Raw genomic sequence first — 13,669 nt, 5'->3', positions numbered from 1 at the left:
TAGCCAAGTAGTAATCAGAAGACCAAAAAAAAAAAACGATAACTAGATTGAACTGTTAAATGAACATGACAAAAAGAGAACTTTGTTACGTCGAAATCATCTAATTTCATGGCTCAAACCAATCAACCTCAACGTTAAAATCCATTATCATCGATAATAAATAATATAAATAGGGAAAATGACATTGTATATATAGTCGCTCTTGAAATAATAGCCGAAAAAATATATATTTTGTATGTTATACAAAAATTATACAAATTTTATATACTTTTTCAGTTACCGAAGGTAAATAGTTTCTGGCACGAGCTAAAAGTAATAATACCCGATAAATATGTAAACTAGTGCTCAACAAACAACTGGCCCATTAGCTCAGTTGGTTAGAGCGTCGTGCTAATAACGCGAAGGTCGCAGGTTCGAGACCTGCATGGGCCAAAAAAGATCTTTTTGTTTTTTGTGTTTTCGAATGACTGAACATTCTTATGTATTCCATTGAAGTTGCTCGTTCAAAGGTTACTTACGTGTTTCAAAATGTTTTCCGAATTATGCACTTCACATGATTTGCAATGCAAACATTCCCTCAATTGAAAACGATCTATGCACAATTTATTAATCATTTTAGTGATCATATTAAAATTGCAAAATGTACTGTAGTAATTGCTACATCTTTGATTCTCGTATTTAAGTTTATATACATTTCTAATGTAATAATCTTTTACACCAGCGTAATCTAACTTTGTTATAGCAAATATTAATATTTATTTTAAATTACTAATCAATCACATGAGAGGTGCATAAATTACGCCTTTAGAAATCAGTGAGATACTGATCATTCGAGGACGACTACCTTCATTATATTAAGCGTGAAGAGCTAATACTTAATTACTAAAGCTTGATCTCATTCTCACTAGTATATATATATATATATATATATATATATATGTCTTCTTATATCAACATTGTAATTCCACATTTTTAATTTGTCTGAATACGTCAGTACGTAGAGTGCAAAAGTTTAATATCGAGATCTATCTATGAATATGCATGTTTGATCTGAATGTGTATATTTTTCATTTTAAAATGGTGAAATATGGATCCCAATCTCTCCGGAGGAATTGAAAACTTGTTGGAAAATTTGCGAATAGAAATCTGATTGCAGTGTTGGTATGTATATACTCTGAATCTAATAGTGGTGTTAATTCTTGTGGGTAGACTACATGGAAATAACACATCAGTGTCCAACCACAACGAGCTAAGCTACAACCTTTGTTTATGCATTTGTACGTGTTTCCCTTTGTTTTTCTTATTTTCTTGTCTTTCCTACTTCGTACGAATAATGGATAAAGTCAAGTAAAGCTGCCTAGCTTTTTAGTATTTCTGGTTCATCACATATTTACCTGAATTATCTATAAATTTAAGACTCATATGTAATACTCCTGTTAGATTAAGTTTTTCTTTTTCTTTATGCATGGAAAAGAGAGTGAGAAGCAGGCCAATACACTAAGGGGTCGTTTGCTAGGTAGCTTTGTATATTAATAATATCTTATTTCGTACACTTTTTGAAACTACACATTAGTTATGCAAGCATTAGTTATATACTCTATTTGGTATTATCCTATGCATAACTAATGCATAGAAAATCATGGTATCAATAATGAAATGAGTTTTAATGCATGCATTAGCTTAGTTAAAGATAAAATTGCCCTTCAAAATTTATGCTTGATTAAAATATGATATTATATTAATGCAAGTTTGATGAAAAGTTTGATAATGAAATTGCTCCCGCTATTTATATCTATACATCGCCAATTTCTTCATTGTAAATTCATAAATCTGCACACTACTACTACGTACTGGAATGCACTTGTAACCAGCTCATTTTCCTTTTATTTTTTTAAATCAAACTTTCTTTGCCTAAAAATCCAAGAAAGTGAAAAATAAAATTACATCCCTAGTAGATAAATAAATACTTAGCATATTTTCTTTTTTTTATAAATAAATATCTAGTTCTATACTACAATATAGGTAAACAAATCAAATAATTTTTTTAAAACCTTTTTCATATAAAAACATTCATCGACATGTGTTTCTTTTAAAAATAAAAAGTGATGGACTGATTATGAGGGTACTTTTTGTAAACAAACAATTCTTTTAAAAATTGTGCAATGCTTTGATACATCAAACCAAACAATGGATAAGAAATATGTCAGCATAACTAATGCAAGCATAATTAATATCAGCATTATTAATACACCTTATTCAGCATTATTTTTATGCACCCTACCAAATGACCCCTAAGACTACTTCGACCGAAATGTTGCATTAGCTATACAACAAAGACAGTGGATTATATGGTGCACTCATATATGTTGTACTGAGATGATGTCGTCTTTGCTAAATGAGGCTCTACTTGAGCTTAACTAGTTTATAACTTCTCAAAATTTTGACTATTTAGTTTACAAAATAATTACCTTTTTTTGGTAACTTTCCCTAATGATTTTCCTCATATGGTATGGGGAGAAAGAAGCAAGTTATAAGTGTACATTTCTGGTAAATCAACAGAACAGATGACATCAAAGCTGAGCCAAACACAAAATCATGCAAAACATTATCCAATAGGAGCTGCTATTTTTCTCATTTTTTCCTCTAATTCGGTGGGGGTAGAACGGAAGGATGGGTACGTAGAGCTAATTAGGCACCATCTTTCCTGCTTCCAGGATAGAGAAAACAGTAAACACAGGTAGGACAATTGGCATTTGCCATTTTCTCAATAAACTATACTTCAAATTGAGAAGCAAGGCCGAGGGTAACAAAGTATTTAAGTTCTTTTCCACACAAAAAATACTATAAGCCCCATTCCTAGAATCAGTTTCATCAATCTGCATCATATCTTGATTACCATCTGAGCTTCTTGGCCTACAAATAAACACAGTCTCATCAACATGAGCACAATTATGGGGGGGAAATTCAAAGCCAATAGTGAAAAGGCTCCATAGGAAAACACTGCTTAGACGCGTACGTACATTAGTTCCAGGCATCATCACTTTTTGTCCTCTTTCTGCTCCTTGTCCTCATCCTTCTGCTGTGATGAAATAGACATAGATGAGACGGAATGCTACTAAAAACTAAAATAATCAGTATTGGGGCTAGGAGAATACACACATATCCACAGAGAACATGATATTTGGGTCAAAGTTGACCCGTACGCCCTATTATGTCCACATCATTTAAAGCGTGTGTCAATACAAGAAGCTAAGTGCCTATTGAATTAAGGAATAGGACACAAAGAGAAGGAAAGGCAGCACCTAAATCAGTATAACATGATCCAGATACTGCGCAATTAGAGCTTTCAAATATTTCTATTTCCTTTGCCCAGCTTTTTCCTCTGTTAATTTTGGAAGCTCAAATCTAGGAAGAACACAAACTTCATCTTCCTTTTGTTGCCTTCCACCTCATTGGTCACCTTTCGTTTCTTTCAGAAAGATTCGCCCCCAAGGGCCTTGTACAAAACTTTATTACTTCAAGAATGAGCTCAGCTTTGTCTACAATTATTTCTTAGAGTTCACTTGGTAAGATATAAAATATAATGCTCAAAGTATCTACTAAAACAGCAGGTGTGCCCTGACTCGAAAGGCGGTTATACATCATCACTTTCAGCCAATTAGTCTCAACAAAAGACCCTTGAATTTCCTTTTAAACAAACACTAGAAGCTAGTTTTATATGCAAAGCAGTAGGTGTGCCCAGCTGTCTCTGGTGCTGTAGTTCCTAAATGAACTTTTCAAGTTATACTACATTTCTAAAATTCAAGGAGCATGCTTCTTTTGATATCTGAAGCAGCTAATATTCAACTTATCCTCACCATTAAACAAAGCAGATAAATTACTAGAAATCTAGAGACAAAATGACCATCTAACATGTTAAAGACGCAAAAATAAGAAATAGATATCGCCCTACACCAATACTTTACCAGCCTGCTTTTTAATATAATCTTATCAACCAAATTAACTCACCTCAGACTGGCCTTGCATGGAAGCAAGTAATTCTTTAACTGAAGGATCATTTGGATCAACACCAGGAAGCTGGGAAAGTAAACATACCAAATGAAAATCAAAGGAGATATGAAGTTTGATCCATAAGCAGATACTTTCTGATGATACATCTAATGAGTGTCATCTTTTACTCAGCATAAACAACTTACTGAAGCAAGAATTGATGACACGAATGATTGGTCTGCCAACAGTTTAGTCACATCTGTCTGGTTTGAATCATCTTTTGTATTGTCCTGCACTGACAATTGAAGAGCTGCAAGCACAAGAAGCGACAATACATATCAAGAAAGCATAACTAAGAACCTTTACATGAATGTCTAAGAAAGCATAACTAAGCACCTTTACACAAATGTCTAACGTAGCAAGAAGGAATGTGCACAGCTGCAGCCTTTGAGGCATTCAAAAAATTTCATAGGACTAACCAAAGTCATCTAACAGGTAACTAACAGTGTCGCATATTACACCTTTTGTCATTTATAGATCATTCTGGGATGATAAGAAGGTTGGGAAGTGTGGTTGATAGGCAGTTATTCAAAATATTTTACATTTAAAGAATGCCAACTCTCATCTTCTTTTTTGGAAATGGAACTCTCATCATGTTATTTCAAAGACATTATGCAAACTATTAAAAAAATGAAAGGGTAGTTACAGAAACCTCCTTTTTCCTTGTGGGTGGGGGGAATAACCCATAGCCCATGGAGTATATATCTATACTTGCAATGACCAAAAAACCAGAAAAATCAGAATGTGAGAAAAAATATGATAGTGAACAAGATAGATATACTTTGCATAGACTTCACCTTATTCATAAATAAATAAATAAAAAGAGTCTCTCTATCCCAATATATGCGACATAAGGATCCAGCTACAGAAGTTGATCTTTAAAATTTGCAATCCATAGCCCAGCTTTACATGTATAGGCTTAGACTGCTGGATAGGAGAACACAATAGGAGGTAGATTGTTTTTTGTTTACTCAGAGTAGCTAGCTGTGTGCTATGCTTGTTTTGTAATGTTTCCACTGGTGATTAATATAATATTTTAATTACCAAAAAAAAAATGTGGCACTCTCTGCTTTTTAGTTTGTCCCAAAGAATGATACTTTTATATATTTAGAAATAATGTAACTTTAAACTTCCCATTTTACCCCATAATGTAGCGATTTGTAGCCACAAATGTCTATGGCTTGTTTTAACCACAAGTTTAAAAAAGTCTTTCTTTCTTAAACTCTGTGCGCAATCAAACATTCTCACATAAATTGGGACAGAGAGATTACTTTTCACGTAGCTCCTTTCATTCTTCAAAGTATACATTAGATGCATTAATTGAAAACAATCAATCGTATCAAAGAACAAGCACTGAATCAAGTGTGAGACAGGTAATATTACACATTGTATGTATAGCAGTTGGTAAAATCTACCAGTACTGAAATCAATTGAAAAGGCAAGTAAAAAGAACTTGAAATAATGTACAAGAACTGATGAGATTAGGTAGACTTGCTAAAATTTTGAAGAATATTTCTATGACCTAATGATATCAGCCAAACAAAGAACTTGACCTGAAAATATAGTTTTTTAACCAACCTAGTGCTAAATCTTGATCTTCAGAAGCTGCTTCTGACATGTCCGTGTCTCTTGGGGTAATGTTAGAGGAAGAATCATCCATCGACATTGCAAGTGCTTGCTGTAAGAGTGCATTCTCATCATCCTGTAAGGGATCAATTTATAGTTCAGGAGTTAATGTCATTATTGAGTAACAAAAGGCCAGGCATTACAAAAAGCTTCAAGCTTGAACTCATTTTCTTGAAGAAAATTTCTATCTCCACAAGTTTCTCTGCTAGGTATGTGAAGATAAAATAAGATGCTGGAAGACATCTTAAGTTGACTGAAGTATTTAAGTATGCTTAGTGTTAGAGTCCCACATTGGTTGAGGGCATTGGCTATTGTCTCTTTATATGGCCTTGGTTAATCATCACCTCGTGAGTTAACTTTTGGGCGGAGTTAGGCCCAAGGTCCATCTTTCTTCACATGGTTTCAGAATAAGACGCAACTTTATTCTTGGTTTACCCAATGTTGGGGCCCCATCTTATATTTTTCAGCCTTCAGATGTCCAATAACAAATAGGATCCCCCCCACCCCCCAAAAAAAAAGAGTAAAAGAGATACGACATAGATAAATGCAACTCTCCCAAATTTGGGCAATTAATAGGCACTAGAACAATGTGGCACTAAACACCTCATGCGTAGGGCTTGGCCTATCCATCATATTTGGTCGCATATAAAATGTCATACTTGGTCGCGTGTAAGATCCGTAACAGAGACTCAAATCCCCTTACCTAGTCCCAAGCTCCAACAGCCCGAGCAAGCTTGACCGCGATTAATGATTGTCCACAATGGGCTTACCATTATTTAACATAAATATGTCATGTGCCCATAATTGGAACCCCCACACCCCTCCCCAACAATAAAATGGTAAAACAAAAAATCAACATTCAAAAGTAATCAGTTTCTTCTTTTCTTCTCTAATGTTTTTAACTCAAAAGGTCATAGGATTTTTCCAAAATAGTAATATACCAACCATTAGATCAGCTGCCTTGTTTTCAGTTTCAGATGTTCTGGCACTGACATTTTCAGTCATTGTAATATCCTGAGAAGTTGACTGCATTTCTCCTTTTTCTTGTGCAGATTCTTCTGCAGCCTTCTTTGCTGCTGCTTCTTGCCTAGCCCTTTCCTCCTCCATTGAAACTCGAAGTGCCAGAGCAAGTTCAGGATCCAAATTAGGATCTACACCAAAATCATAGCCAGACCCTCCACCAGCAGCAGCCGCAGCAGCTGCTGCAGCAAATCCACTCCCGCCCTCACCATCTCCAGTAAAAATAGGAGTACTGCAAATTTCAGATGAATAACATCATGTATTATGAAAGTTATCTGAAGTTAAAAAAAAGGTGGTAAAATATCACTAGTTACCTTATTAGCACATCAGAAAGAGCAGTAGGTCCAGGAGGAATATGGATGATGTGACTGCTATCATTGTTGTTTACTGCAGCGACTAATGCCTCAAGCTTCTCAGTCTTCCCCTCATCTTCCTCACCAAAACTAATAACATCAAGAGCTACGCTATTCTTCTTCAACTTTCTTCCAATCATCTCCAAGACCTTCTTGTCCTGTTTAACAGGACTGAACAAATAGTAAACGTTAATATAGAAAGGAAAAAAATCAACAGCTACAGCAGCAAAGACTAAACAGGAAAAAGCCATCACCTGCCAGCAAAAACAATGATCCTCTGCTGTTGCTTTTTGTTTTGCCGATGCTTCAGAGCCAACTGTGCCACCTGAATTCCAGCAGCCAAATTCAATTCACCACCGATATCTAATCCTGAAAGGGGAAAGAAAAGGCTGGTCACATAAGAAATTGAAATGAAGCTATTAAAAGGAGTGTATTAGACAATATGTAGTTAACGAAACATCTTAAGATGGCAAGGATGTGAGTACCATGCATAGACTATCAAGTATACACCAGCTTTGAGATTATCTTTCCGCAGCGTTCTTCTTCAGTTGAATAAAATTAAACTAATAGATAGGTGACGGCTGTTCTATTGTGCTTGCAAGTAAATGAATACAGCACAAAAATGAGTGGTTAAATATCGAGAAAAGCCAAATTGAGGATCTTAGTGACTTTCTGTGCAGAAGTTCAGAGAGAGATCCTCAATTTTGTTCCGAATCCTTTAGGCATTGCCAGTCCTTTCAGTTACAAATTTGATCTCTTACTCATTACCGCTTTTGTTCCGAATCCTTTAGGCATGTTTTTACAGATATAACACGTCTATAGGTTTTTATACTACACCACCTCATTTCTTCCTAAGAAACTCATCATTTTTACTTTGTTTCTTTTCTCTCATTCGATTGGGGACCTTCTATTTTTTTGTGATAAGGTAAATTTCATTCATCAGGTACCAAGGTGGCACAAAAAGGTACATAGAGCATCCCAGAAACACTCATCATCCTCTACAGCCCTCCTAACAAATCCAAAAATTTAATTCATTCGACTGGGGACTTAAAAGCTTCCTCCTCTGTCTATGCCAAATAAAGGACTGAAAATGCTATCAGACAAAGTGTAGGAACAGAACATCTTTATTACAGTACAGTTTATCTTAAAAAGGGGGAATTTTCACTTTTTTTATAAACGAGAAATTCCCGAGGGTAGTGGTGCACAGTTCGAAACTCCATGGATAATGGGCCTGCTCCTTTGCCCTTCTCCATTTAAATACAAGGATTTTGTCTACGCCATGATTTGAGCCCATGACGTACCTAACCCACACATCACGCGCCGTCTAATTTCCTTTTAAGAAAACTTCATTTTTTTCAACTATAAAGCAGCAGAACTTACATTTACATCATACTATCTCCATTTCATTTTATATGGGGGTATTTCACTGGAACAATGTTTAAGAAAAAAGAACTTTTTGGCGTATATCAAAAGTACTCTTAGAACCCCTGATATATTAAAGGGAAAAGGACCAAATATACCCCTCTACTTTTATATATTGTTTACATTTAACCTTTGTTATACTATCGGGCCAAATTTACCCCTAGCATTATAGTATGGGGCCAAATTTACCCCTGCAATCAACAAACTTTTAAAAATATCCCTTGATCTGTTAAGTAATCCAAAATCTCCCAAATTCCTTTTATTTAAATCACTTGTTGTTCTTCTTGGTCCACTATTTTTGAAATAATTGGCATTTACCTGCTTTCTTAATTAGAGAGAAAAAATAAGAGAAAAAAATATTAAATAATACAACCGAATAAACAAAGTATAGTAAATTGAAAAATCTAAATTAGGTAGCTTTTCTAAATTCTAAAAGTATTTACAACATCCCAATTTTAATGAATTCGTTGCACCCAATGTATGGAGACTTTGCAACTATTAGTGATTGAAGTTGAAGTACCTCGGAGACTTTACATTGTCTAATTCAACTTTGTTTTAATTAAATGCCTACACATTTTGCACCCTTAAGTTAGTCAATCGAACTCTATACTAACTAGGCAATGACAAAATATATTTGAATATACATATACATACATGATGATCATATGCATATAATACACAATAAATAGACCCACTAAATTCTACGGTGTGTATATGATTGAAAAATAAAATAAAAAATTAAACCAATTTTATTTATTACAAAAAGAGAAATGGGTGCATTGGTAATAAAAAAAAATTATGAATAATTTGTATAGTCTAGTAACTTTAGCATTCACATCAATAGTAATTTTTGAAATTAAAATAGTGGACCAAGAAGAACAACAAGTGATTTAAATAAAAGGAATTTGGGAGATTTTGGATTACTTAACAAATCAAGGGGTATTTTTAAAAGTTTGTTGATTGTAGAGATAAATTTGGCCCGATAGTATAACGGAGGTTAAATGCAGACAATATATGAAAGTAGAGGGGTATATTTGGCCCTTTTCCCTGTATTAAATATGCCATGGCATTTTTATGGCTATAAAGGATGTCATTAAGGATACAATTGGAAGCTTAAAATTAAAAAGTTTTTAAACATAAAAAGGTGCCTTTTTTTTAATAGATTAAAAGGAAAGAATGATACTATATAAAATTGAATCAAGGGAGTACAATATTACAATGGCATTATGTCTTCTTTTTAATTTTAGATAATTATCGTCCTTCTCTATGGCGATGCCCATATGTTTGAATTTTAAGAAGGCAGGCAAGTTTTTGAGATATTATTTAAAATTTACGAAGGGTATAAATAGGTTTCATCACAAAATACCTAGTGATATAGGGGATACTGATAACCCTCTTATGTAAATCTTCCATTAGAGAAAAAACTGTAACTGCACAACTGGAAAAAAGGAACAGCTTGGACAGGAAGAAACAAGTGGCTCTAGGGCCTAGGCACACTCAAACAAACACCAACAAATGAGTCATATCCTGAAACTTCCGGAAAAAACTTTGACAAGATCTTATACAAGTAGTACTAGAACCGCAACCACTCAACATTCCATATTTGTTCTTGGCATCAAAATCTTAAGTTGTTTTAGTAAACCTAGTGTCCATTAAATTTAGCGTCAACACAGAAAGCCGCAAAACCTATAGAAGTGATTTTAGAGGCCTCTACCAGTAATGAATTACTAATAAGAAAAGCACAGCCGACTAGGGAAGCTTACCGTGCGTGCAAGCTAACATTTTTCCTAGGTCGCTGGTAGGAGTAACCAATACACGAACTCCTTTGCCAGCCATGGTCAATACTCCAACTGTATTCTCGGGATTCGACTGCAAACCAATTAACACAGATCAGATAATGGAACAGTCAAGAGTACAGACTTGGTGCTTACTAAAAGGTAAATAAATTACTGAAATACATAGCCATTGATTCATCTATTCACGGAGATTCTTAAAGAGTAAAACTCCTTATCACTACGTGCATAGTACCATTGCACCCACTACTCCTTTGTGATAACTGAGCATACTCAGTATAAGCATATATATGAGGCGCACTTAGTTAAGTCTTGAAGCTAGGTATAAATGATGAGCTTAAGTGCAGACAATCAAGGCGCTATGGCGGGTGTCTTATTACCCATGAGGCTCCCTCTTGAAAATGATGACACCAAACAATACTCCCTCCTTCCTAATTTATGTGATGGTATTTACTTTTTAGTCTGTCCCGAAAAGAATGACACATTTCTAATATTAGAAATAATTTAACTTTAAACTTCTCATTGTATCCTTAATGAGATGATTCAAACAAACAGAAGCGCATCTAGAGCATTAGGTGCGGACTCGGACAAACTAAGTAGCTTTTGCTTAGACCATGTATTTGTATTAGGAAATATTTAATTGCAAACCCAGTAATAAAGATGAGTATAGGCTCTGTGGCAAGTTCAGAACGCATAAATTTCAAATGATGGATCCACCTTTGCACACAAATATCAATGCCTCGTCTTAGACCACAAGTTTCAAAAATTTTGTATTTCTTTTTTAAATTCTGTGTCCGGTCAAATATTATCACATAAATTGGAATGATGGGAGTAACTATTTCAGTTAGTAATACTTGTATCATTTCCTTACAATTGTTATTTGTGTTTCTAGTAATTATTTTTTGAATTACATATATATTTTTAATATTTTCCAAATTTGAATCTTTCTTCATTATACTCTACGCTATATTACCTGGGTTTTGGAACCACAAAATAAGCTAACTGCGTCAGTTTGAGCTTCAAATCGATTGCGCGGATAATCTCCATTACGCATCCACTCAGAATTGTCGATACAGATCATTGTTGCCTGACACAAATAATTACAATAAAAAACCGTAAGAAACCCTAATTTGCAACAAATAACTTACAGATTAAAACTGAATATTGACAAAAAATATAAAGAGGCTAAGAAACAAACCTCGAGAACCATTGTTAACCGATCGAAAGGCTAATGTGAAGAATGTGTTTGTTTAGGGTGAAAGGAATTCAAGTTTACTTGGGGGGCAAGTGATTTCTATCTGCTAATATATAGTAAGGACTGAAAGTACCTCAAAACGGAATATTTTTGTTGTAGAACATGTAATTGAATCGGGTTATTACAGTTTTCATGGTAGAAATAATAATTTAAACATTAGCCTAAATTAATCACTTCTAATTTGATCCTTTCTTAACATATTGTATTATATCGTAGTGTATGCAATATTTGAATACATTGTATCGTTTTTTGTTGTTTAATAATATCACGCACTAACAATTTAAAAGAGTACAATATTACAAAGAAAAAATAAAGTATGGGATAAAGTAATTATAAAAAATGTAGGGTAAAGCGTAAATATAAATATAGTAAGGACAAGATGAGGAAAAAATAAGATAACGACACGATCACACTAAATCGGTCGTCACATAAAACGATCTTTTTGTCGTTACGTAATAATGAATTTAACAATACAATACAATAAATTTTAAATAATAATCCAAACAAAGGTACAATAATAATAGAGAAAATATGCTCGGTTAATTTAATCATTGATATTTAAAACTCCAATCCTTATATGTATGGTTACTTTCTCGTTAATTGTTTTTTAAATATTTTAATATTTTAATTTTATTTCTAGAAGCCAATATAAATATTTTCTAATTTTGAGATATTATTTTATAGATAATTTTAAAATAAACAACGCATATCGTTCCTTAGATTTATATTGCTTGTATATGTTTTTATATTGAAAATATTTAACATCCAATTGTTCATTCTTTTTAAATTTTTTGAATTTGGTTAAGTGTGAAGGTATACATGAATGTGAGTTTATTGCTAGGTTAATGAAGGAATACTGCTTAAGAAAATTCACGTAAAAGATATTTCAACAGATCATAAATTTTTTAATTCATTCAATTTTTGCTAAATATATATTGACTTATAATTTTTTTTATCTAAATTTATAGTAATAGATTAGATTTGTATTTACGTTGCAGGAAAAATAAAAAAAAATCGAGAATATTGTTGTCTTGTCACAAATAAAGAATTTTCTTAAACTCAACCCATGAAAAAAAAATAAACTCAAACTAAAGTCTTAATACATTAATTGTGGGAGTATTGTAATTGCATAGGTCATATAAAGGTGCAGAAATTGATCCCATATATACTATCTAAAAGGCAAGATTCACATCTTGCGTATGGTAACGACATAATTTGTTCACTAATAGACTTCTGTCATTATTAATTTCATGTTTTTGCATGATATTTACCTACATCAGTAATGAACAATATATACAAGTTTAGGCCATCCGGCTAAACTGATAAACAATCTAACAAGATAGATTGAATGAAGATTGTAAAATATTTTGGTCGTCCGGCAACTTATGAACAATTAAAAAATACAAATAAAATTTGCTCATCCAGCAAAATATATGAACAACTTACAAAAATCGTATAATGAATATAGTACTAAATTTCTGAACAGTTGAACAATATAATCAAATTATGTTTGATGTGAATAATTTAATAAATAGGTAGAATAGCGATAATACCAATATTATTACATTCAGTAGAACATGTGAAAATTTGAATAACACATACCAGATATGCCTGTAAGCATTTAAATTTTATCAGATTTAAATTCATAAAATAATTTGGATCATATTAAATTCAAGAAACTAGTCCAAACAAATATTGTGGCTAGTAAATTGAGCTAATTATTTAAATTCAATATGTATGTGTTGGGCAAGTCCATTTAATTGGACTATAAATTAAATGACAAGCCCACTTTATTAGCCCAAGGTCCAAATGCCTATTAGCCCATATTAAAGCACATGCTCATGCCACGTGTCAAATAATGTGGCAGTCCAAGTCAAATAAATGAGCCAATATAATCACGGCACATGTCACGTGATGTGGCAATCCAAGTCAAATAAATGAGCCAATAAAATCACGTCATGTGTCAAGAAAAGGTGGTAATCCAAGTCAAATCAACAACCAATAAAGTTGTGCCAAGTGTCTAGATGGTATTGGTTAGTTCAAACAGACTAATCAAATCGCAGAGCCACATCACTCCCTAAAACTATAAATAGAGGTCTCTATAAAGATAGAAGACACCAGAAGTGATAACAAGAAGCAATCAGAGAGCT

General features: G+C 33.3%; 1 protein-coding gene and 1 non-coding gene across 7 annotated transcripts; one reads left to right on the top strand and one right to left on the bottom strand.

The window, feature by feature from the left end:
• Nucleotides 1-358: 358 nt before the first annotated feature.
• TRNAI-AAU (transfer RNA isoleucine (anticodon AAU)) lies at nt 359-432 on the top strand. The gene has a single exon. It is a non-coding gene; the product is annotated as a tRNA-Ile (tRNA).
• A 2,145-nt stretch (nt 433-2,577) lies between these two features.
• LOC104107416 (26S proteasome non-ATPase regulatory subunit 4 homolog) lies at nt 2,578-11,607 on the bottom strand. Of its 6 annotated transcripts, none has more exons than XM_070185756.1 (11): nt 11,463-11,607; nt 11,238-11,351; nt 10,235-10,340; nt 7,304-7,418; nt 7,011-7,220; nt 6,622-6,928; nt 5,629-5,752; nt 4,197-4,300; nt 4,009-4,077; nt 3,021-3,112; nt 2,578-2,913 (listed from the first exon to the last, which is right to left on the bottom strand). In XM_070185756.1, exons 1-10 carry the CDS (start codon nt 11,472-11,474, stop codon nt 3,038-3,040), a joined length of 1,236 nt encoding a protein of 411 aa, XP_070041857.1. In that variant the 5' UTR covers nt 11,475-11,607; the 3' UTR covers nt 2,578-2,913; nt 3,021-3,037. The 6 variants fall into 6 exon arrangements, with proteins under 6 accessions (XP_070041857.1, XP_009614509.1, XP_009614510.1 ...); XM_009616214.4 differs by having other exon boundaries at nt 3,021-3,079; XM_009616215.4 differs by having other exon boundaries at nt 3,021-3,076.
• Nucleotides 11,608-13,669: the final 2,062 nt, after the last annotated feature.

This window comes from Nicotiana tomentosiformis, chromosome 9, assembly GCF_000390325.3.
Source record: "Nicotiana tomentosiformis chromosome 9, ASM39032v3, whole genome shotgun sequence".
Taxonomy (NCBI): Eukaryota; Viridiplantae; Streptophyta; class Magnoliopsida; order Solanales; family Solanaceae; genus Nicotiana; species Nicotiana tomentosiformis.
This window is presented reverse-complemented; position numbering and strand designations above follow the sequence as displayed.